At 46.8% G+C, this 22,501-nt stretch overlaps 1 protein-coding gene across 4 annotated transcripts in view; it reads right to left on the reverse strand.

Annotated features, from left to right (window-relative positions):
• Positions 1-22,501, reverse strand: part of XYLB (xylulokinase) — a 78,264-nt gene that overhangs the window by 29,593 nt on the left and 26,170 nt on the right. For all 4 annotated transcript variants that reach the window (XR_011426972.1, XM_070237966.1, XM_001488267.5 and 1 more), the window contains 9 exons: positions 21,595-21,667; positions 19,617-19,735; positions 17,919-18,000; positions 14,708-14,748; positions 13,986-14,101; positions 13,069-13,184; positions 12,296-12,369; positions 9,989-10,085; positions 516-574 (listed from right to left, as the gene is read on the reverse strand). Coding sequence is in view for 3 of the 4 variants with exons in the window: in XM_070237966.1 (XP_070094067.1) it covers positions 516-574; positions 9,989-10,085; positions 12,296-12,369; positions 13,069-13,184; positions 13,986-14,101; positions 14,708-14,748; positions 17,919-18,000; positions 19,617-19,735; positions 21,595-21,667 (777 nt within the window). In the remaining variant the exon portion in view is untranslated. The remainder of the gene's footprint in view (positions 1-515; positions 575-9,988; positions 10,086-12,295; positions 12,370-13,068; positions 13,185-13,985; positions 14,102-14,707; positions 14,749-17,918; positions 18,001-19,616; positions 19,736-21,594; positions 21,668-22,501) is intronic.

Raw genomic sequence — 22,501 nt, forward strand, 5'->3', positions numbered from 1 at the left:
TATCCAAAAATGCTCAGTACTCCAATAAAATACTGACAGCCTCACGATGTGACAGCCTCATTGTCAGACATCTGCAGGTTGACTCCACCTTTGGTCATATATTTCCAGCATAACAGAGGACTAGAAAGACAGTGACAAAGTCTAGAAACTCTATTACAAGAGAAACGGAAAATTAGAGATGTTTACATTGGAAGGGAGAAACCTTGAGGTAGACAAGAATGCTGGCATTAGATATCAGAAGGTTTGCCATGTTGTAGGACAGGCACTTTCCTACCAGTGCTGGTATCAGAGAGTGGAGTTATACAGGGCAGTGGATTTCACCTGAGTATAAGAGAGAACCTGCTCACAGCGTGAGCTGTAAGGCAATAGAGCTGGCTTCCCGGGAGAGTGTGAGCTGTGAGCCCCCCATCTCTTCAGGAGTGGGAACATAGGCAATCCTTATTGCTGAGTGTCTGGCTCTTAGAGGTAATAGACGTGTAGGAGGCCCCAGTGCAGGGCTTGCTACCAGCACTTACTTGTAAGATGTCTCTGTTGTGAGATGCCCCTCCAGTGGCCAAAATCTTTGTCTTGGGCACTGCAAGAAAACAGAAAAAAACAGCTGTGACAAGTCTCCCAAGGCAGTAAAGGCTGTTTTCCAGAGTTCTTCAGCCACAGAGGGCTTGTGTTGGGCCAACGCCTCTTGCTTATCATTGGGACTGGGGGAGAGACTCAAAGCTGGCTCTGTCCATGCAGCCTTGTCACATATAATCTTCTGTAAAGCTGCTGCCCCACCCACCTCTTACTGTCTTCACTTTTTATAAATCATTAAACAACAAAATCTCTCAACAAACCAGGAATAAAAGGGAATTTACTTAAATTGATAAAGGCCATATATCCAAAATTTACAACGAACATCATTCTGAAGAGAAACATTTAGAAGCATTCTCTTTAAGACTGGTGTTCCTCCCAGACCCTAAAAATGGCCTCCAAATGACCCCTGACTTCCGATATTCATACCTTCATGCAGTTCCCCTTCACATTCAATTGGGCTTACTCGATACCAGTAGGATATTGTATAAATGATGGAGTGTGATTTCCAAGACTAGGTCATAAAAGACATTGAGGCTTCCGCCTTGCTCTGTTGTAGATCACTCTATCTTGGACCACTCACTTTGGGGGCAGCCAACTGCCATGTCATGAAGACACTCAAGTGGTCCTGTGGAGAGGCCTACAAGGTGAGGAACTGAGGCCTCTTGCTAATCGCCATGTGAACTGGCCCACCTTGGGGGCAGATCCTGCAGTCTTCGTCAAGCTTTCAGATGACATATTGACCTCAGTCTCAGGAGAGACCTCAGTCAGAACCACCGAACTTTGCTAATCCCAAATTCTTGACCCATAGAAACTGTGTAAGATAATAAATGTTCACTGTTGTTTTAAGCTGCTGAGTTTTGAGGTAATTTGTTACACAGCAATAGATAACTAATACTAGGAACAAAACAAAGAGTCATACTATTTAATACACTGTTACATAGTACTAGTTATACTAGTCAATGCTACAAGGTAACAAAAATAAGAAAATGTATAAAGACTGAAAGAAAAGATAAAACTTTACCATCATTTACAGACAATGAGCCATCTACTTAGAAAAATTAAAAATAGGCAAACTAATGAAAGTTTAATAAAGTTTCCAGACAGAAAATCAACTTACAATAATCAACGGCATTTCTAGCAATAATCGACTTGTAAATATGATAGAAAACAAGTTACCATTCACAACGGTAACCAGAAATGTAATGTAGCCAGGAAATACCTTAGCAAAGAATGTGAATTTGAATTCGAAGGTTTTTGAATTCAAAAAAATTCATTTTTTTCAAAGGAAGAAATTGAAACTGTTATTAAAGTACAAAAAAGAATATCTAAATAAATTAAAAGATATTCCATAGTTTTGGATGAGTATGAATTAACATTATAAAAGTGTCAATTTTTTCAAATTAACTTATAAATTCAATGCAACCTAAATAAAAATTCCAACTGGATTTTTACAGTACTGAACCAATGTATTATAAAATATTTACAGAAAAATAAAGACCCATAAACAGCTAAGACAATATTAAAAAAAGAAAAGTAGGAAGGGGTAAATTGCTATACTACATATTATTAATACATTGCTATGGGCTGAACTATGTCCCTCAAAAATTCATATGTTGCAGTTCTAACCCCTAGTACCTCAGAACGTGACCATATTTGGAGGTAAAGATAGATACCTCTTTAAAGAGGCAATGAACTTCAAATGAGGTCATTAGAGTGGGCTCTAATACCATATGGCTGGTGCTCTTCTAAGAAGAGTAAATTAGGACACACAGAGTGAAGACCATGTGAGGACACAGGGAGAAGACAGGCACCTACAAGCCAAGGACAGAGGCCTCAGGAGAAACCAACCCTGCTGATACCTTGATCTCAGACTCCCAGCCTCCATGAGTGTGAGAAAATAAGTTTCTGTTGTTTGATCCACCCGGTCTGTGGTACTTGGTTCATCAGCCCTAGTAGACTAACACAGACATACTGCAAAGTCATAGCAATACAGGTTGTCCCAAGAACAGACAAATAAACACAGGGAGTGAAAAAGGGGGTGCAGAGAGAGACCCAGGTATATATAGGAACTTGATAAACAATAAAGAGGGCACCACAAGTAATGGGGGAAAACAGAACTGGGTCACCATGGGGGAAAAAATTAAACTGGATCCCAATTTACACCATTCACAAAGGGGGACTCAAGATGGATCAAAGTCCTAAACAGAGAAGTTACAGTAAGAATAGAAAATGTAAAACAAAACTGCTGTGACACTGGAATAGGGGAAAACCTCTCACATAATATCTCAAAGGCATAAAATTGAAGCTGAAAAATTGGTGAATTTAACTTAATCAAAATTCTGTTCAGTTGCTGACACTATAAATAAGGTTAACAGACAAACTGATAGAAAATGCTTACAACACAGAAAACTGACAAGGATCTAATATTCGAAGTGTGCAATAAACTCCTGCAAATCAATAAGAAATCCAATATGGGAAAATGGGAAAGGATATAAACAGCCAATTCACAAAGGAAAAAAACCAAAGTTACAAAGAGCTGTTCAAACTCATTATTAAAAAAAGAAACACAGATTAAACCAACACTGAGATACCAGTTTACACCCACCAGATAAGCAAAAGATTCAAAGGTGCTTGATGGTAAGTGTTGATGGGGATGTGGGAACCCTCACGTATTGCTGCTGAGAGTAACCTAATGACTTCAGGATCCTAAGACTCTCAGCCTCTTCTCTCCACCCCCTCACACTGAGCAGAAGCAGCATCTGACCTCAAGCTAAAGACCTGCCCTCTAGTAAAAGTGAGCTACTAACTGGGGAGGACACCTGGAGGGCCTGAGAGAGAAGCAGAACTTGAAGTCACACTGAACTGCCATGGCAGACACGGAAAGACGCAGACTTGGAAGGTAACTCCGCCCATCAGATAAATAAGCTGGGTTCATCTTCCAACTAGAACAAAATCCTGCTGATTTTGGCATCTGGAGAGACTTTGTAGGAGGTCTCCAGCTTAAAAGCTTGTACAGTGCTCACAGGCCTCAAGTTACATCTCTCTGTTGTCTCCCATCTACTTAGGCAGCCTCTCCAAGCAGCCCTTCTGCTGGAGAGGTGTGGGGAGGCCCACTGGGAGAAGAGACCTTGCACCTGAAAAGGACACCGAGAGTTGCTGTCTACACTAGGAGACCCAGTTATTCATTCAGCACTATGAACTCACAGCCAAGATAACTGAGAAAAACCAAGAGCATGAAAGAGAAGGATCAATGTAAACAAACAGAATAGTTAAGAAAAAGAAATCAGGGAACAAATTTGAAAAAATTTTAAGATTTATCCTCAGATGTACAGAGTTCAATAAAACAAGAATAAACCATTATGAAAAAGAACCAAGACACAAGAAATAACAATCTATGATTACAAAGAATATATATAAATAAATGGAAAGGCTAAACAGTAGACTAAACTTGGCAAAATCTGACTAATAATCTGAAATATACAATCCAGGAAATTCCCTACCACTTAAAGTGATAAACAAAGAGACAGAATTAAGTTAGAAGACATAGTGATCACTCTCCATTTAACATTTATTCATTCTACAAAGACTTAGGGAGAGCCCAGCTATATCCCGGGAGCAGTTTAAGCACTGGCAGGAGGTGGTTTAACAAGACAGCTGTGATGCTTGCTCTCAGACAGCTCATATTCTAGTTGGGGAGTGACAGACAATCAACACACAGATAAATTAACAAAACAGGACGTGATGGTGACAAGTTCCATGATGAAATAAAGCACAGTGAAATTAGGACCAGAGGGCCAACATCTGGTTTAATACAGAATTTCTCAACCTCGGTATACAAGTGACACTTTGAGCCAGACAATTCTTTGTTGTGGAGGATTGTCCTGTGCATCGTAGGGTGTTTAACAGCATCCCTGGCCTCTACCCACCAGATGCCAGTAGCTCTCCCCACTTAGGACAACCAAAAACGTCTCCAAATACTATCAAATATCCTCTCGGGGGCAAAATTGCCACTGTTGAAAACCACCAATCTATATGAACTCTAGCAAAAAGAACAGAGAAAATAGAGGGGAAGACATAATGTAATAAATTCCCCCAGATGAAAGAGGCCAATGAGTGCTCAGCACAATGAATGAATAAGGCCTATGCCTAGATATTAATCAAGAAATTTTAGAATTCTAAGGAGAAAGAGAAGATTCTAGAAGATTCTATGGAGAAAAAAAATCATTCTGATGGGCATCAGGCTTCTCATTGGCAACACTAAAAGTCAGAAAACAATGAACATTATTTTCAAAGTTCTGAAATAATATTTTTCAACTCAGATATTTTTATCTCTATCATTTCCTTTACAAGAGCCTTTAAGTGTGAAGGCAAAACAAAAATATTTTCATACAGTCAGAGGTCTTTCCTCTACACGCTCCCATCTCTACATGAAAGAATTAGCCAAGGATGTTCTGAGGTGAAAGATGAAATACAAATTCAAAAAAAGTTAGATGCATGACATAATAAAAAGTACTGATCAAAGGAACCAGCCAAATGTGTAATTTACATAATTATTGATGTTAAATGCACACAAATCAGTAACATTCTGGAACCAGAAAAAGGGAGGTGAAGAAAGGAGAGAAGAGAGGGAACGTAATGTGTTGTTCTGGTGGAAAATATAATTACTGAACAGAACACAAATTCTAAATGTTGATCAAAAACTATACATTTCAGTATCTATGCTAAAATTTTAAGGGTAATTACTAGAAAAAGAAGTAGAGCCTTTAGGCCCAGGTGTCAACAATGGAGATGCCTTCAGGGGTGAGTAGGACAGTGTAACTGAGTGGACCAGGCTAGTGTATGACAACAGAGGGTGACGTCGTGGCACCCAAGTGAGCAGGCACTACCTAAAGGTATTTGATTTAAAAAATTGAACATCATGCTAGACAAACACGACAAATTCTAAAAATAGAATCTGTACTCAGATTGTCAGTTTACTACCAATGTTTGTTAAAAGGAAAAGAGATGAAATTAAGAAAAATCAGCCAAGGACATTTACAAGATTGTTCATAGCAGCATTATTCATAATAGTGACCTGGAAAGACCAAATGTATATCACAGAAGGATGGATAAATAAGTCGTAGTATAATCTTGTGATGGAATACCATAGTGCTGTGGAGTTAAGAGCTAACAGCCACACTAATTCACATGATGGATTCATACACATAACACTGTTATAGAAAGCAAGTCACATAAGAACACATACAGTATAATTCCATATATCATGAAGTTCACATGCAGGCAAACAAAATGAGGTAATTTTAGGGATGCATACATAACTAGGAAAACCATAAAGAACCTCAGGAGAATGACAATACAAAAATCAGGAGAGAAATTACCTCTAGGGTCAGATGGGCCTGCAATTGAAGATGGGCTTGCAATTCTAAGGTCTGGCAAATGTTCTATTTCTTAACCAAAGTGCTCAAGAAACAGGTGTTTGACTTACTAGTATGTTTTACAATTAGCTGTATGATGCATAGACTCGACAGTATGCATGATATTTTTCACAATAAAAAATAATAAACATATAGTTCCACCTCCACTTAAAATGGAGATAGTCAAGAAAGAACATCCCTTATGCTCTAACAGTGAGAGAATGCTGAATCAACAAACAAACAAACATTCTTATTTAAAGTTATCAAAAAGCTGTGAATGCAAAGAATTCTAAATAAATTAAATCCGGGGATGAGATGAGCCCTATACTACCTGACTTACCCAGGTAGTGTAAGTTAACAGGTGGAGTTAAGACTCTAGAGGCCAGGAAACTTTGGCATGAGAGACAGAAACCTCTCAAACATTTAGCAACTGTGTTTTGGCTAGTGCAGTGGACCTGAACCTGGAGGAGCCCCAAATGCAGACCAGTCCTGCCTACCCCTCCACGGCTGGCCACTGTGTAAGTGGCGATGCAGAGGCCAGGGGCAGGGCAGGAAAGCAGAGGGAGACCTCTGGAGTCTCACAGTGCTTAGATCTGTCTATTTCTGTATTGCATGACTCTTTCACAACAAAAAGGCAGTCCTTTACTACACGAGTATTTAAAAACAAATAAATGTTGTAAGCCCCTGCAGCTGCCTCCCAGCCTGCCCCATCTTCACCCTCGGCCTTTAAGAGAGTGTCTGGACTGGAAAAGGGGAAGGAATGTCAGCCCCCTAAGGAAACGATCCAGGACATGGGAGGATGTTCTAGTGTGATTCCACGTTGGAAAATCAAAGACATCCTCTGTGTCCAACTGTAGGGAAAGTCAGCTGGGCATGAAGTGAAGCACCACAAAGAAAATTTTTTTTTGAGGAAGATTAGCCCTGAGCTAACATCTGCTGCCAATCCTCCTCTTTTTGCTGAGGAAGACTGGCCCTGAGCTAACATCCATGGCCATCTTCCTCTACTTTGTATGTGGGACGCCTGCCACAGCATGGCTTGACAAGCAGTGTGTAGGTGTGCACCCAGGATCCGAACAGGCAAATCCCTGGCTGCCAAAGCAGAACGTGCGAACTTAACTGCTGCATCACCAGGCCAGTCCCTAAGAAGACTTTTGACGAACTTTTGGGTTTGTATGTACAAAGGAAATAGGACTATGGTTATGCAAAAATAAGCTCGTAAAGGAGACTGGATGAACTCCCAGATGGTACGAGTGGTTGGGGAGCGGAGATGGGATTATAAGTACATGTAGGTTTCTTCTCTTTATTTTCCAAACTTGATATCATAAGGTTTTACTGATTTTACAAACCAACACAAACAAAATGAAATATACATAGAAATACAAGCTGAGACGGACCATGGCTTTAGCCCAGCCCAGCTGGTGCATGTGTCTCATGGTGTCTAAACACTGAGAGAGCAATCACTCCTTACATAAAGCAGATGTAGCCCGGTGGTTAAGAACCCAGAGTCTGGAGCCAGACTGGCTTGGTTCAGAAGCTCTGCCAGCCTCGAGCAAGTGACTTAACACTTTGGGTCTTGGTTTCCTACTTTGTGAAGCAGCAGTAATACCAGTACCCATCTCAGAGGCACTGTTGTTAATAAGGACGAAGTGCTTAGGAACCAGGCTGGGCACACAATAGGCACTCAATAAATGTTGGCAGCTATTATTATCATGATCACCAGTCTTACTTCAAGCTGGCAAGACAGGTTTGATTCTGCCTTTAAGCTTGCTAAGAGGACAAGTAACTTTATGCTGTTTTGCATGAGAAATACTTTAGAGGCTGGGAATGATGACATAATCACATTGCCCCTCCGAGCCCAGGAGGGCCTCTCTGTTCTCACTGCCTCTGCCTACACAGGGGGCTGTCAGGGACAGCCGCCCCCTAGGGTGTCCCCTCCTGATGGCTGGAGGCCCCTTCATACCAGGCACTCAGGGCCGACCTCAGCACCATCCCTGCCCTGCACACCCAACTGCATTTCTTGGAGAACTCTGAAGTCTTTGGAGACCTTTGGGGAATTTTTCTTGCGTGTTTTTTGTTTTTTTTGAGGAAGATCAGCCCTCAGCTAACATCTGCAGCCAATCCTCCTCTTTTTGCTGAGGAAGACTGGCCCTGAGCTAACATCCGTGCCCATCTTCCTCTACTTTATATGTGGGACGCCTGCCACAGAACGGCTTGAAAGGCAGTGTGCAGGTCCACACCTAGGATCCGAACCGGCGAACCCCACGCCACCGAAGCAGAGTGTGCGAACTTAACTGCTGCACCACCAGGCCAGCCCCTGGGGAATTTTTTTTACACTTTGAGTGGTGGGATGGAGAGGAATGAGAATTCTTATAAAGCTCATTTTATTTATTTAAAAATTTTTCTTGAGCACACACACATCCTGAAAAACATACATACACATCGTAAGCTGACAGCTTGACAAATTTTCACAAACTAAACACCTGTGTAATCCAGGAAACAGAACATCGTCAGCACCCCAGAGGCCCTCTCAGGTCCCCTCCTGAAAGGCAACAGTTAACTGTCCTGACTTCCAACAACAGGAAATAGTTTCGTCTGTTCTTGAATTTGATGTACACGGAATCCTGCCATACGTACTTTTGTGTTTGGCTCAAAGTTACATTTGTAAGATACATCCATTTTGTTGCGAGTGGTAGGGGCTGGTTCGTTTTCATTTCTGTGTAGTATCAGGTTGCATGAACGCCCCACAATGCATTTATCCTATCTACTATCAGTGGGCCTTGGGCTGTTCCCAGTGTGGAGCTACTGGGCACAACGCCATGATGAGTGTTCTCTCGCACGTCTTTAGAGAACATGTATACATACTTCTGTTATGCGTTCCCTGAGCAGTGAGATTGCTGGGTAAGTGTGCATGTAGTTTTAGTACCTGCTGCCTAACAGGTTTTCAAAAAGGTTTACCCAATGCGATTTTTTTTGGTGAGGAAGATTGGCCTGAGCTAACAGCTATAGCCAACCTTCCTCTATTTTGTATGTGGGAGACTGCCTCAGCACGGCTTAACGAGTGGTGCATAAGTCAGCGCCCAGGATCCTAACCTGTGAAACCCAGGCCACCAAAGCAGAGTGCATGAACTTAACCACTGCACCACCGGGCCAGCCCCCCTAATGCTCACTTTTGTAGTATCCTTTTCCTTGGTTGGTCCGAAGACACGAAACATACCCTATATAGAACCTGGGTGGTCCTGAAAGTATCATGAGGAGGCCCTCAAGCAAAGAGGCTTCAGGGGTTTCTACCTTCTCTAGTGATAACTGCTCTGGCCCAAAGAGACAAACACATCTTAGAAACCTGAACTCCAACCTCCCTGCAGACCCCCGAGACCATTCCAACATCATCTGTAAGAGGAACTCACGGACCTCCTAAAGCTGCCCATCCCAGAGCTCAAGCTCTTAGAAATCCCCTTCTCCCCCTAAGCACCTCCCGGCCCTGGTTCCGCCCCTCCCTTCCAGACCTCTCAGCTTTGACAGTGGCTCTACATCCCCACTCTTCCCTGTCTACACTGAAATGTCCAGAACTCTGCCCTCCAGGTAGATGGGGCCTGGCCAGGCCAGAAGGCCAAGGTCCAGTCATGGCCCCAGCCCAGACCTTTCCTACCGGCACTGCCCATGTCCTTAGACATGGCCAGAGCTTGGGACATTTAGTCTGCAGGTTGGAGGTTAGGGTTACAGACAGATCTCTAAGTCCTACAGTTCTTGGTCAGGAGATCAGGCTCCTGGGACAGAGCAGAGAAGCAGGAGCAACCTGCTCCTGGGCTATGTTTGCCCACAAGTGACCCTTCAACTCACTTTCTCACCTCACCACCAGGGGCCAGGCTCCATCTCCCTCCTGCACGGGGCCCCAGTAATGCAGCCTTAACGGATAGAGCCCCACTAGGCCCAGCCTGAAGGATCTCACGCACCCAAAGATGTGAGGGCCCCCACCCCAGAACACAGCCCACCGGCAGCTCACTTACTGACTCGATATCCCAGGCCCTCGGCATGAATCCTCTTGGCCATGAACTGTCCTTCGATCAGTGCTCGAATCTCCACATCCCAGGGGAATGCTGACACCTGTCTCCAGAAGAAAGTGGGCACAGAGTGAAGAACTTTCGTTGTCCATTCACGCATGTGTCTGTTGTGTGTATATGTGTGTGTGCATTTGTGTGTGTGTTGTCTTTTTAAACAACAGCCCAGATTGGGAATTCATGACTCAGGCCTCTAATGGAGCTCATGCATAGCTGGGCTCTTGTCTGTCATACACACTCACACAAACACACAACTCACATACACATGCTCACAGCTTCACGTATAGATCACTGTGGGGAGTCAGAGCATCAGAGAGCTCAGTCTCAGGCTGCTGAGGGTTCAAGTTCTGCCTCAGTTATTCAGCTCTGCAACCTTGAATAAGTTACCTAAATCTTGCTGAACCTCATTTTCTTTGTTAACAAAACTGAAGTGATAGTGGTACCTGTGTTTTAGGGTTATAATATTTGAATCAGACAACGGAGCCTAGTCTATGTCATGGATACTCACTCAATGACAGCCAGGAGCTTATGCTGAGAACCCCCAACCATGGAGTGTCTTTCAGGCTGACAATGATAGAGATCAACTCTACCCTTGCCTGTTTCTCCAGCCCCTGAGACCAGTGATGGATGCTGTCACTCCCTCTCTCACGAACTACTCCAACCTGACACACCTACTTTCATATCGTCAACCTGCTCCCTCTGCCTGGAAGTCTACCCACTCTTCCCATGGTGGGATCCTTCTCATCCTTCAAGCCTCGATCTCAAGGCCACCTCCTCAGGGAGGCCGCACCTGGTAACCCCATCTAGGGCAAGTCCCCCAGCCCACCACTCACTTCTTCTCTGGCGCTTTGTTCTTTCCCTTCCTAGCCACGTCACCCACCGTAATCATATGTGTGTTCATTCACTTGTTCACTGCCCATCTACCTCCTAGACAATGAGCTCCGTGGAGTGGGGACCACATGTGTCCCCACTGCCTGGCACCAATCATACATATCTGTTGATCAAAGGAACAAATGAACAAAACTACCCTCTCCTTGACAAACCTAGATGGGTTTATGTAAAAGAGAACAGGCATATCTTCTATGACAACAGAAACCAAACTGATCCTCCATCAGAAGACCAAGATGAACCCCCTACACTTTATATAAAGCTTTCCATTTATAGGGGGCTGGCCCCGTGGCCGAGTGGTTAAGTTCGCGCGCTCCGCTGCAGGCGGCCCAGTGTTTCGGCGGTTCGAATCCTGGGCGCGGACATGGCACTGCTCGTCAGACCACGCTGAGGCAGCGTCCCACATGCCACAGCTAGAGGAACCCACAACGAAGAATACACAACTATGTACCGGGGGGCTTTGGGGAGAAAAAGGAAAAAATAAAATCTTTAAAAAAAAAAAAAAAAAGCTTTCCATTTATAATCCAATATCTAACGTCATCATCAGCCATATAATCAAATGCCAACTCTAACTGGTACAGTTACTAGACAGAGTGACTTACTGAAGTTGCCCAGACATTTATTAGGGTCAGAAACATCTCTCAGATCCACTCCAAAATGTGGTGATGACTCTCTGATAACTATTTCACAGAAAAGTCAATCAAAGCAGCGGGTGTGGACCGAGTACCTCCTGGGAAAGGTCACATGGTGGAGGGGAAATAAAACAGCGGCTTAGGGCCAGAGAAGACTGGGTTTGACCCCCTTCACCACCTAGGCCCTCGTGACTTGGGTGCATTATTTAGCCTCTCTAGGCCTCAATTTCTCCATCTATTAAGAGGACGACAATACCTACGTCATAGAGTTGCTTTGAGAAGTAAATGAGGAAGATACAGAAAACCACCAAAAGAGTGCCTAGAACTAAACAGCACTCAATAAATACTGGCAAATGTGAGTGCCTCCCATCCCAGAGCCTTTATCAATCGGGAAGAAATTCATGATCTGGAGATCTGTGAGTTTCAGGAGGTGAAGGATAAAGCTCGCCAAGGAAACGGGCTCTGTGACGCTCAGTGGCAGTCACTGTGAGCACGTTAGCTCAGGGAGAACCCGTAGGTGTTCTGACTTCTCTCTGTGAGAAAGGATGGTGCCTGTCTCAGATCCTGCTGATTCCCCAGCATCTAAAATGCACCCTGGCACATCAAAAGTGTTTGTTTTATCAATGGCAGAGTGAATAAATGAGATCCCTAAAAGTAGCATAATTTGATAGGCAATTGTTAAATTTAATCCTCAAAAATGGAGCCAATGCAGCTCCAATACCAGTAACACACATACCTCACGGTTTTCTGCACTAAACCTATGACGTCCAACAATTTCAGGGGTGATCTCCATTACGTCAAAATAAAAACCTGAAATAAGACCAGGAAGAGATTAGCTGTCAGTGGTCAAAAACAAAAGATAAGCTTCTCAAAGACTTAGAAAAGAGCTGGGTGAAATGACCCCATATCCCTGTCCCCAGGGCCCCTCTTGTCTGCCATGAGACCTGTGAATACTCTCAGTTCCTTTTCTCCAGCAGCACCTGAAAGCTTGGGCTAGATTTTCCTAGAGGGAACTCTTCCTAGCCTCACCTGGCAGCCCAGGCTAGGAGGCAGCCACCAAACTAACCCTTACATACCAGCACGGGTTTGATCAAGGGAGGTGCACCCCCTCCCTGCTCACCAAGGCCTGCCCCCGATGCTGGGCACTTTTCCTAACAGAACTCTGTGTCCGGGGCAGAAAGCTGCATATGGGGATTCACCAGGGTAAAGTAGGCGCTGTGACTGCCATCTCTGATGTTATCACCAGGGGCTTCGAAGGGAACAGAAGATGCAACTCTGGCCTGATCTTCCACTTGGAGCAGCAGTCAAGAGTAGCCTCTTGGCCCGACCTCACTCAGATCATGGCGTCTCACACTAGTTTATAAGGCCCATGGAGCAGAAGCGTAGACAGACAGGGCTCCCTTTGGCTTCTCCACAGCCCTCAGCCTCTACTCATGGGACCCTCAGCCTTGTCCCTCTCACCAGCAGCTGCTGCCCCTCCACAGGCCTGGGCATCACCAAACAGCCTACCGAGGTTTCCACCATTCCCCATCTCCGTGGACTGCAGTGCCTTAGAGAACTCGCTCCAGGAACGGGAAGCCGACTCATCGCGGATCTTCTCTCTCATGAGGGAGCCATTTTTAAAGCTGCAGAAGTGCACACAATGCTGAGAGAGGGACCTAGTGCTTGCTGACTGGATCCACGTGTTTCAGTGAAGAGTCCCTTTTAGAGAGGCTGCAGGTCAGGCTGGACCACAACCCCCAGCCAGTGCACGGCAGGGATCTGAGGTTCTCCCTCAGGTATCAGACCCAGCACACATGCCTGGGAGTCACTGCAAAACATACTTGTCTTGGGCACTGTTTACAGAGAAGGTTACCACAAAGGAGCCCCAGGGAGACACAAGGAGCTGTGGTTTCTACATACTGTACTACCTGGACAATGGAAGGGGGCTGGCTGTATTTACTAAACCTATGTATCCTCCAATGGTTCCTGGGGCTTGGAGGCTCAGAAACCACCCTCAGTAGCTTCCAGTAGGTCTCCAAAGGCCTGTGGTCAGGACACAGAGCACACCCCTTCCATGAGAACTGTCAGGAAGCAAGACGTGCTTACTACAATTTGTTGAAGGTCTATCTACCATGTGCCAGACATGTGATAACAACACTATAAAGTAAATCTCTTATTCTCTCAACTTTATGAGCAAAGTGTGGTTCAGATACGCTATGGGGCCTGCCCCAGGCCACAGAGGATATAGGCGTTGGGGATGTGATTTGGATCTGGGTTTGGGGGGAATTCCAGTTCCTGGGTTCTTCCTCACCCAGCTCTGTGGTCAGCAAGACCCAAAGAGTCCATGGGGTCTCAGCCACCCACAAGATCCTCAGTGGTAGAATGACAGGGTGCTCCAGATGGTGCCAGATGTGCCTGCACCTCCTCCTCCCCACTTAGCCTACCATAGGAGCGCCATGTAGTGCTGGGTGTCAACCGGGTTGCAGAAGATGTGGCCTTCCAGGGCGGGCGTGGGCTCCTGGAGCCAGAGAAACAGGGTATCACTGGTGCCTAGGCTGACCTGGGGAGAGACGGGCAGAGGTGAGGCCTCAGTCTCTGCCCCGCTCCACCCACCCGGACCCCCACTGCTTCACTCCTCATGCTGCAGACCTCCAGATTAAATGCCACTTCCTCGGAGAAAATTCTTCTGACCCTCCTACACCAGATGAGTCCAAAGTCAGCTCCTGGGATTCAGGCTCTCATGGATCCTGTGGGCCGATTTTCTAGAACTTACCAAAACTGCACCTAACTAATGGTTTAAGTGACAACTGGTTCCCCAAATGACTTTCCCACTAGACCCAGCAGGGTATGGGTTATGTCTTCTTTATTTATCTGAGGACTTCACAATCCTCTGGCCCAATGTCTGACCCTTCTGCCACTGTACCCACCAAGACTGGCCACTGTCAAGGCAGGCAGGGAACCTGCTTGCTCGGCAAAGGCAAGTGACCTTCTAAGAGAGGAGATGTGGGCAGGTCTTGGGGCCTGGGTCTCCCTATCCTCTCCCTCAGCTGCCTTTTGGGACCAGCAGACCCTCTGATAGGCAGCAAAGATGCTGCCAAGACCCAGGACCGTTGTCCTCAGGGCAGAGAGAGCTGACTCCATCTGTGAGTGTGAGAAGTCTCCTTACCGCAATGTCACCTTCCTCCAGCCTCATGCCTGCCAGCGACGCTGAGAATGGAAGGGAGCCTCTGGTTAGGTGGAGGTCACATGGCAACCACAAAGCAAACCACAGTCACCCTCTAGATGGCAGCGCAACCCCCACCTCTCACCCCCACCCACATATTAGGTTAGAGGCAGGAACAGGGTAAGCTGAGGCTCAGGAGGCCCCAAGGGAAAGTCCCAGGGGTGAGAAGGTGGGGTCCCTATGGTCAGGACCTCTGATTTGGACTGGGAAGCCTCTCCTAAAGGGGTCCAAACTCCCTACCGTCAGACACTCCCAGGAGTGCAGAGAACCAAGGGGGCCAAGCTAAGACAGCAGGATGCACATGGTAGAGAAAGACAAAGGCGAGGCAGGAGTGAGGGGCTGCCCTCCACCCCAGCGGAATGGAAGGGACGAGGTTATGTTGGCTATCTGTGCCCCTGAGACATCAGGCCCACAACAGCGACCTTTATCTGCCTTGTTCTCTGAGGTCCTCTGGAACTGAAAGAAGGCCTAGCATACAGCAGATGCTCACTAAACATCGAGTGAACGAATGAATGACTGAGCAGAAGAAGTGTGGGCAAAAACAGGTGTACTGACATTGCTGGTGAGGTACAATCAGCAGTGTGTATCAGAGCCCTGGCTCCAGGAACCCTAACTCTGGTAATCAACCTACAGGAACAAGGCACAAGACACGATGTGCATCTCAACACTGTTTGCATCGTCCAAACATGGAAGCCATGCTAACCTCCATCCACAGGAGACTGGAAGCAAAAATGCCAGGACAAGTGAACCCTAGACAACCATTAAAATGATGCTGTACAAAAATACTGCCTGGGTTGGTTAAAATAAAACATGTTTATTTATGAGCACAGAAAGAGAGCTGGAAGAAGAGCCATCAAAATTGTAACTGTAGCTCTTTCTGGGTTAAGGGATTATGGATGATTTTTTATAACCGTCTTTTAGTTTGTCAGTATTTAAAATTTTTTTCTGAAGTATCCCTTGTGAATAAGAAAAAAAGCATGATGAGGCTTCGTTAGTCTGTGTGCTTGTTATTGCTCTTGTTTTAATGAAGGAGAAACTAATGCATTATTTAAGGCAGCAGCAAACTGAAGGTCAGACTTAGGGAGGGACCAGCTGAGGGCTACCTGCCTGGTATATCCAACACTCAGCCTGAAACCAAAGTCCAAGAGAAAGGATTAGAAAGCTGCTTCCTTGTTGTTCCTGCTCAAACATGCCCAGAAGCTCACAGTTCAGTGGTTAAAAAGCAGGCCCACTATTCTCCCTGACATTCTTCTAGTTGATGGAGCAGGTAAGAAGAGACGTTTTCCTAATGAGATTTAACAAAGTTATTTTCATTTTGAAAGGAAGACAGACGTAGCCCACAAAATGTAGAAATTTTCCTGAATTGGTGTTTTTACACTGATTATTCTTTTCTGAGGGAAGCTGGACCTCCCAGTCATTAGGGCTGACAGGAACCGGTGCCTGAGGGTCTCCTGGGAGCCTGGGGCACCAGAACATGCACACTGTCTGGAGCTGTCTCTCAAATGCAGGCACCCAGGCGACAGAGCAATGGGCTGCATATCTTGCCATGCTGAAACCTGGCCATGTGTCCAGCAGTCCCCATCTCCCTTTCACCTCTGGCCCAGGATCACTGGGGACCCTCCTCCCAAACCTGCTCTGTGTTTGGGTTTGGGCTTTGACAACAGGGCTCTGCGTGACAGTCTAGAGAAACTGTCAGGGACAGAGAGGGCCCTCGTCCGGCTCCTGGGGGTTCCCTCAAGATGCCAGAGCCAGGCCATCCCAAGAGGGAGGGGTCACAGCCAGGACACTGATGCAACCACAGGTGTGCCAGGGAAGTCCTAACCGTGCCCTCAGCTCCAAAGCAGACAGGCCCAAAGCAGACCTAGGAGCACCACGAGCATTATTCGAAGTGGTGGCAGGGATAGAAGCAGCGACTTAAATGTTTCTCCCTGGTCACAAAGGTATACATAGACACTGCAGAAAATACAGAGTATAATAGTCACCATCATCATTATAATGATGATGATGATGATGGATGAGTCTTAACAAAGACCTTCAGCTCCATTTCTAGGCAGACAACTCCACTCCTAGACACATGCATCTCTCTCTCTCATTGACTTATTTTTGATGTTCATGCCCTCCAATAGGAGGTAAGTACAGGGAGGCTAATGGATGTGGAAAGTGGAAGAAAGGCTGAAGTCACAAAATAACCAAAAATAAATGTTTTTAAAAGGAGGGGTAAATAGAAGAAAGAGAGTCCCACGTTCCCTGCCCACAGAGAGAAGCAGGATGGTTCAGACAGGAAGGTAGCCTCCCAACGGCACAGACCCGGACTCCACCCCTGCAGCAGCCCAAACCTCTTACACGCCCCTGAGATTCTCTGCCTTGGGGTAGGGACCGCTGCTTAGGATGGCAGTTTAGGGTAGAGTTGCCAGACAAACTACAGGACGCTCAGCTAAATCTGAATTTCAGAGAAACAATATTTGGGACATACACTGAAAAATCATCTGTTAGCTGAAATTCATAAATATTGCATGGGACACACTTACACTACATAATTATTCATCATTCCTGTGAAGTTCAAATTTCGCCGTGTGTCCCATATTTGTAGCTACTGTATCTGGCAACCCTGATTGGTGGCTCATTAGGAAAAGGGCTGCAGGGTGGGGTCCAGGCGCAGAAGCCTGGGGGTATCAGCGTGGCCACCAGGCCTTTCTTCAGAGACCTGATGGTCCCTCCAGGCTCGAGCCTCAGGAACCCCTAAAGCAGAAGGAGGAAGAGGAGAGGCCAGGGAAGGGGATAAGGCATGTGGATGAGGAATGTTATACCTACAGATCAAAGACCGGGTGGAGACTCAAAACTGTGTTCTAGGAGAAGGGACAGAGGAACTGAGCTGTTTAGCTTGGAAGAGAAAAGGCAGTTAAGGAGGGGTGGGCACAACTGCCTTCCTTAATCGCTGATCAGTTTTCACCTGGAGGGCAGTCCTCAGTGGCTCCCGAGGGCAGTCAGGGCCGAGGTGAGGCAGGTGGGAGGAGTCTGATTTCAGTGGGGCAGGCAGCCAGGAGGAGGGGCCCCACCACAGACGGGCTTCACCAAGAGGCCAGACTGGCATCTTCAAATGTCCAGCATGGACCACATCAGGCTGCTCAGGGAGTGAAATTCTCAAGCTACTCACCTGGGTTGTCCCCAGTGAAGGCCACCACTTTGCATCCTGGAGGAAATCCATAGCGCTGGACGTAGTAGGAAGAAACGGCTCCCTGAGGAGAAAAAGCAAGCACACTCTGCTGAGGCAAACCTCCTGCCCGGCACAGCCAGCCACGGGAATGCCGCCAGCTCCAGGTCACTGAGCCTGGAGTCCCAGCACGCCCTGTTGCAAACCAGGGAGGTCCCTCCTGTTCACAAAACGCCAGAGGAGCCCAGCACAGGTTTGAAACCGCAAACATGAGGTCGCCCACCACCTCAAAGACCACTAGCTTCTGAGATTCAAGGCAGCTAGAACAAAGCAATCCCCAACCTGAACTTGCTTTGAGACCTCCAAATTCTGGATATAGCATGAAAAATAAACACATAAATAACAAGAGGACACCAGTCTGCAAACTCACGGAAGCAGACAATGCCTGACAGGCACACTGTATCAGCCCAGCAATTGGATTAAGAGAAATGGGACACGCAAGTGCAGACATCAACGCTCCAAGCAAAATAAACGAAAAAAAGCAGTGTAGGGGAGGGGACTCCAGGGCCACAGAGCAAACTTCTCTTCCCTTAAGGATGCCCTTCCTCCAGCTCTGTGAGCTGACTGCCAGGCACACTCTGGAAGATGATGGTGTGGCACTGAGGTTCTGCTCATGGTGACAAAGGCTGTTTTCAGCATGTCAGTGTTGACCTCAGAAAAGTGCTTCTGTGGCTGGGACTCCCAAAAGGGACTACTCGCCATAGCCAGGTCCTCCTCCTGGCCCAGCCCTCCCAGCTCCACGACTCTCCCCAGGCCTCAGGGACCCTTCTTGCTTCACAGCCAACACTCTGTCCAACCCAGGATTTCCGGTTGTTCTGGCTGTGTGGCATGTGCTCCCCACCAAAGGGCCCTGAGGGCAGAGCTCTGGTCTCTCTCTACTCCATTTCCCCCACAGAACAGCCAAGAACTTAGCCAGTCAACAAGGGGAAACCAGGTCGTTCAGAGCCAGTGTCTACTCTGAATGGGAGCACCAGGCCAATAGTTACACGTTTTTAATATTACCGTGGGACCGGGCACTCTCTTAAGCACTTTAAATATATGAATTCATTTATTCCGTAGAACATCCCAATGAGATAGAAAGCATTAATGCTCCCATTGTTCCAGGAGCAATGGAAATGATGAGGAAACTGAGGCACAGAGGAAAGTCACAGAGCCGGTTAGTGGTAGAACCAGGATTCCACCCCAAGCAGTCTGGCTCCAGGGCCTGTGCCTGCCAGGCTCGCTGGTATTTCTTTTTACTTCCTCCAGCTGCTTCAAGCTTCGGTGGTCATCCCTAGACCTAAAATTTTAACATTCTGTGCATTTTTATTTAGGGTGTGCAATCACCCAGAACTTACGACTTCAGTGTTTTTCCTATTCTAATAAATTTCTAGTGGAATCTTCCAAAGTCCCCGCCCGCCCCCTGCCATGAGGCAGTAAGCTATATACGTACCCCAGTGCCTACTAAGTGCAAGGCACTGATCCAGACATTTTGCTTTGACTACGTCAAACGCTTGTCTTATACTAGACTGAAAATCCCATGTGTAAATGGATGAATGAGTGTGAGCATATGTGTGTGTGTGTGTGTGTGTGTGTGTACTGCACTGCTTCCCTAGTAGCTGTTGACTCTTAAATGAGCCACATCACTGGAAAGGGACCTACCACAACTGAGCATGATGGTACTGGTGAGCCAAGCTTTTCCTCTAAATGAGGTGCGCAGGCACCAAGGCAAGCCTGTGACCAGACTTTGCCCTGGATCTGCAACAAATTCATTCCAGAACCTAAGGAAGCAAGAAAACAAGAAACAGAAACATCTTGAAAAGGGACTTTTTGTAAAAATCAAAACTCTGGCAGAGAGCAGATCATTCTCTTGCAGCAAACTTGTACCTGGAGCTCTTTCCCAATGCAATGTGTACAATGTGCCTCGGTCATTCTGGAACCTGAGAACCAGAGGCTGGCAGGGCCCTTGGAAACACATGGCCCCACCACCTCCTCCAAATACTCCCCACAGGCTCAAACATCACAGCTAGTCTGGAAATCTGCTGTCTAAGGCCTGGAAGTCGGGGCACTATGTTGACTAGGACCCGCTCTTCGTGTCCCCGGGGGTTCAAGGTGTTTACTTGGAGGCAGCCCTGGTGCTGATATGGGTCAGCCCTCAGGGACTCCCCGATCACATCTCACTTTTCAAGGAAAGCCCACAGATGCCTCTAAACCTCCTCATGCTCCTCACTAAGATCAGCTCGCTAAGTCTTTCCTGTGACGATCTACTTCTCGCAAGGTTTTCCTGAGAACGGGAAAGGGGAGAGAACTCAGAGCACAGGTGGAGGGGCCTCCTCCTCCACTGGGCCAAGGTGGAAGCAGACAGAGCTGGGCTGGGACGCTGATGGAGTCACGTGCCCATGTGAGGAGGCTGGACAGCTGGTAACTTAGGAGGTGACTTCTCAGTTGAGACTGAGGGGAGCGGAGTGGAGGGCCCAGCTGAGGCTAAAGAACGTGAACCTCTGGAATGCCTACTGGAGCGGCGGTGGGACTTTCCCCAGCAGCACTTAACTGCCCCGGGGTAGACACAGGCGATTTCAGGTTTAGGGTTCTGCTAGTCTGAGTTCTTCGGAGCTAGCTGTAGGAAACCTTTCTTCTCTAGACCTTGAGTGAAACTTGGGGACCACTCCTTAGTCACCTTACTTTCTCTCCCTGAAAACTAGAATAACGTCTGGCATACGGTAGCACTCAAAAACTTCAGGTGAATTCCCAGGAGCCCCAAAACATTCCAAGACCCTTCTCTGAAGCCACTTTCACAGGTCTGGGCTCTTGCTCTGCCCTCTGCTCTCCTCTTCTACTCAAAAACCTTTTAGTCTAGCCTCATCCAAGAATTCCTTCAGCAACCTCCTCCCAGCTTTCCTTCCTCACTGGGATCGTTCACGTTTATTTCTGACAGGGTTCGGATTCCAGAAGCTCACAACTCTCATGAGTTCCTCAAATGTGAACAAGAACTTCAATAAATAACTCCTTGTGGGAGCCAGGCTCCAAGATGGCCCCTGCGCATCCCTGAGTCCTGGTGTTCACACCTTGTGAGGTCCCTGCCTCCCTGTATTTAGGTAGCTTGGTGTGACCGGTAGGATGGAGCAGCAGTGATGGTATGTTACCTTCAAGATTAGGGTGTAAAAGACTCTGCAGGCTCTGCTTAGCCACTCTCTCCTTCTCTCATCCCTCGCTTGGGGGAAACCCAGCTGCATTGTCATTAACAGTCCCACAGGAGGCCCACATGGTGAGGACCTGAGGCATCCAGCTCTGGAAGTGGATCCTCAAGCCTCAGTTGAGCCTTCAGATGACTGCAGTCCTGGTTGCCAGCTTGACTGTCAACTCATGAGAGATCCTGAGCCAGAACACCCGGCTAAGCTACTCCCAGATTACTGACCTTCAGAAACCCTGTGAGATAATGAACATTTGTGGTCTTCAGCTGCTAAGCGTTGGGGTCACTTGTTACACAGCAAAAGATAACTAATACGCTCCCTTTTAGGCAATAGATGATAGAGCTGGAAGACTGGCACCCACCCAGGGTGGATGAGGCTCACACTGCTCGCACACCCACAGGCCCACACACCCGCTTTACAGGCACACACCCAGGATTCTGAAGGCTCACCATCACTGTAGTCAATTGGGGAGTAAGAGCCAAGGAAGAGGGAGGCAGCAAAACTACTGACCAAAGAAATTCTCTGTAAAAGAAAGAAATACAGTGAGATATGACTCACTTCCGTGTATCCTAAGAACTGAATACTTTGGACACATACACACAACATGAGAAGACTTTTAAATTGGGGAGGGAAGTGGAAACTTGGAGCAAGATGCCCCCATAATGCCAGGGACTGAGTGTCCCCAGTAAGAGCATTCTGAGCAGCTGGAATACCAAGAACCGACTCTCTGGGAGAGCACCTCACTCTGCAGCTTCTGACGGGCCATCAAACTGCAATTTCAACTAAGACAAAAAACAAGCAGCCCTGTGAAAAACTCATGCTTAGGAAAGTGAGTCTTCCACCCGGACTCCACACGCTGGGGTGCCCTGACTTCCTTCCTCTATTTCTGTGGTGTTTATAACCAGTCACAAAGGAAGAGGGATGTGTGGCCACAGGACTCAGAACCGACAAAGATACTCTCGAGGGTTCAGAAGAATGTAAATGAAAGCTGGCTCCTCGGAAGCCAGAGACCCCAGACATGAGCTGGGGGAACTGATAACGGATTTCAAATGTCAGCCCGAGGGTCTGCGCGTCCACATGGGAATCATGGCCCTTGGACAGGGGAGAAAATGCCATCACTTCCTGTGCCCCTCAGGCCACCTCTGTTGCACACACAGAATGTGGAGTGAGTTTTTCATTGTCCTTGGCCCCCAAAACTGACATTAATGGCTACTGCTGCAGAGTAATCTGGAATCTTGAATCATTCAATAATAAACTGCATGTTAACTTCCAAGATTAAAAAGGCACTTTGGTTTAACATGCGCTGATCATTTTCTAATTATTCTGAGATAAAAATCACTAGCCAGGGTGTCAAGC

This window comes from Equus caballus, chromosome 16 (assembly GCF_041296265.1).
Source record: "Equus caballus isolate H_3958 breed thoroughbred chromosome 16, TB-T2T, whole genome shotgun sequence".
Taxonomy (NCBI): domain Eukaryota; kingdom Metazoa; phylum Chordata; class Mammalia; order Perissodactyla; family Equidae; genus Equus; species Equus caballus.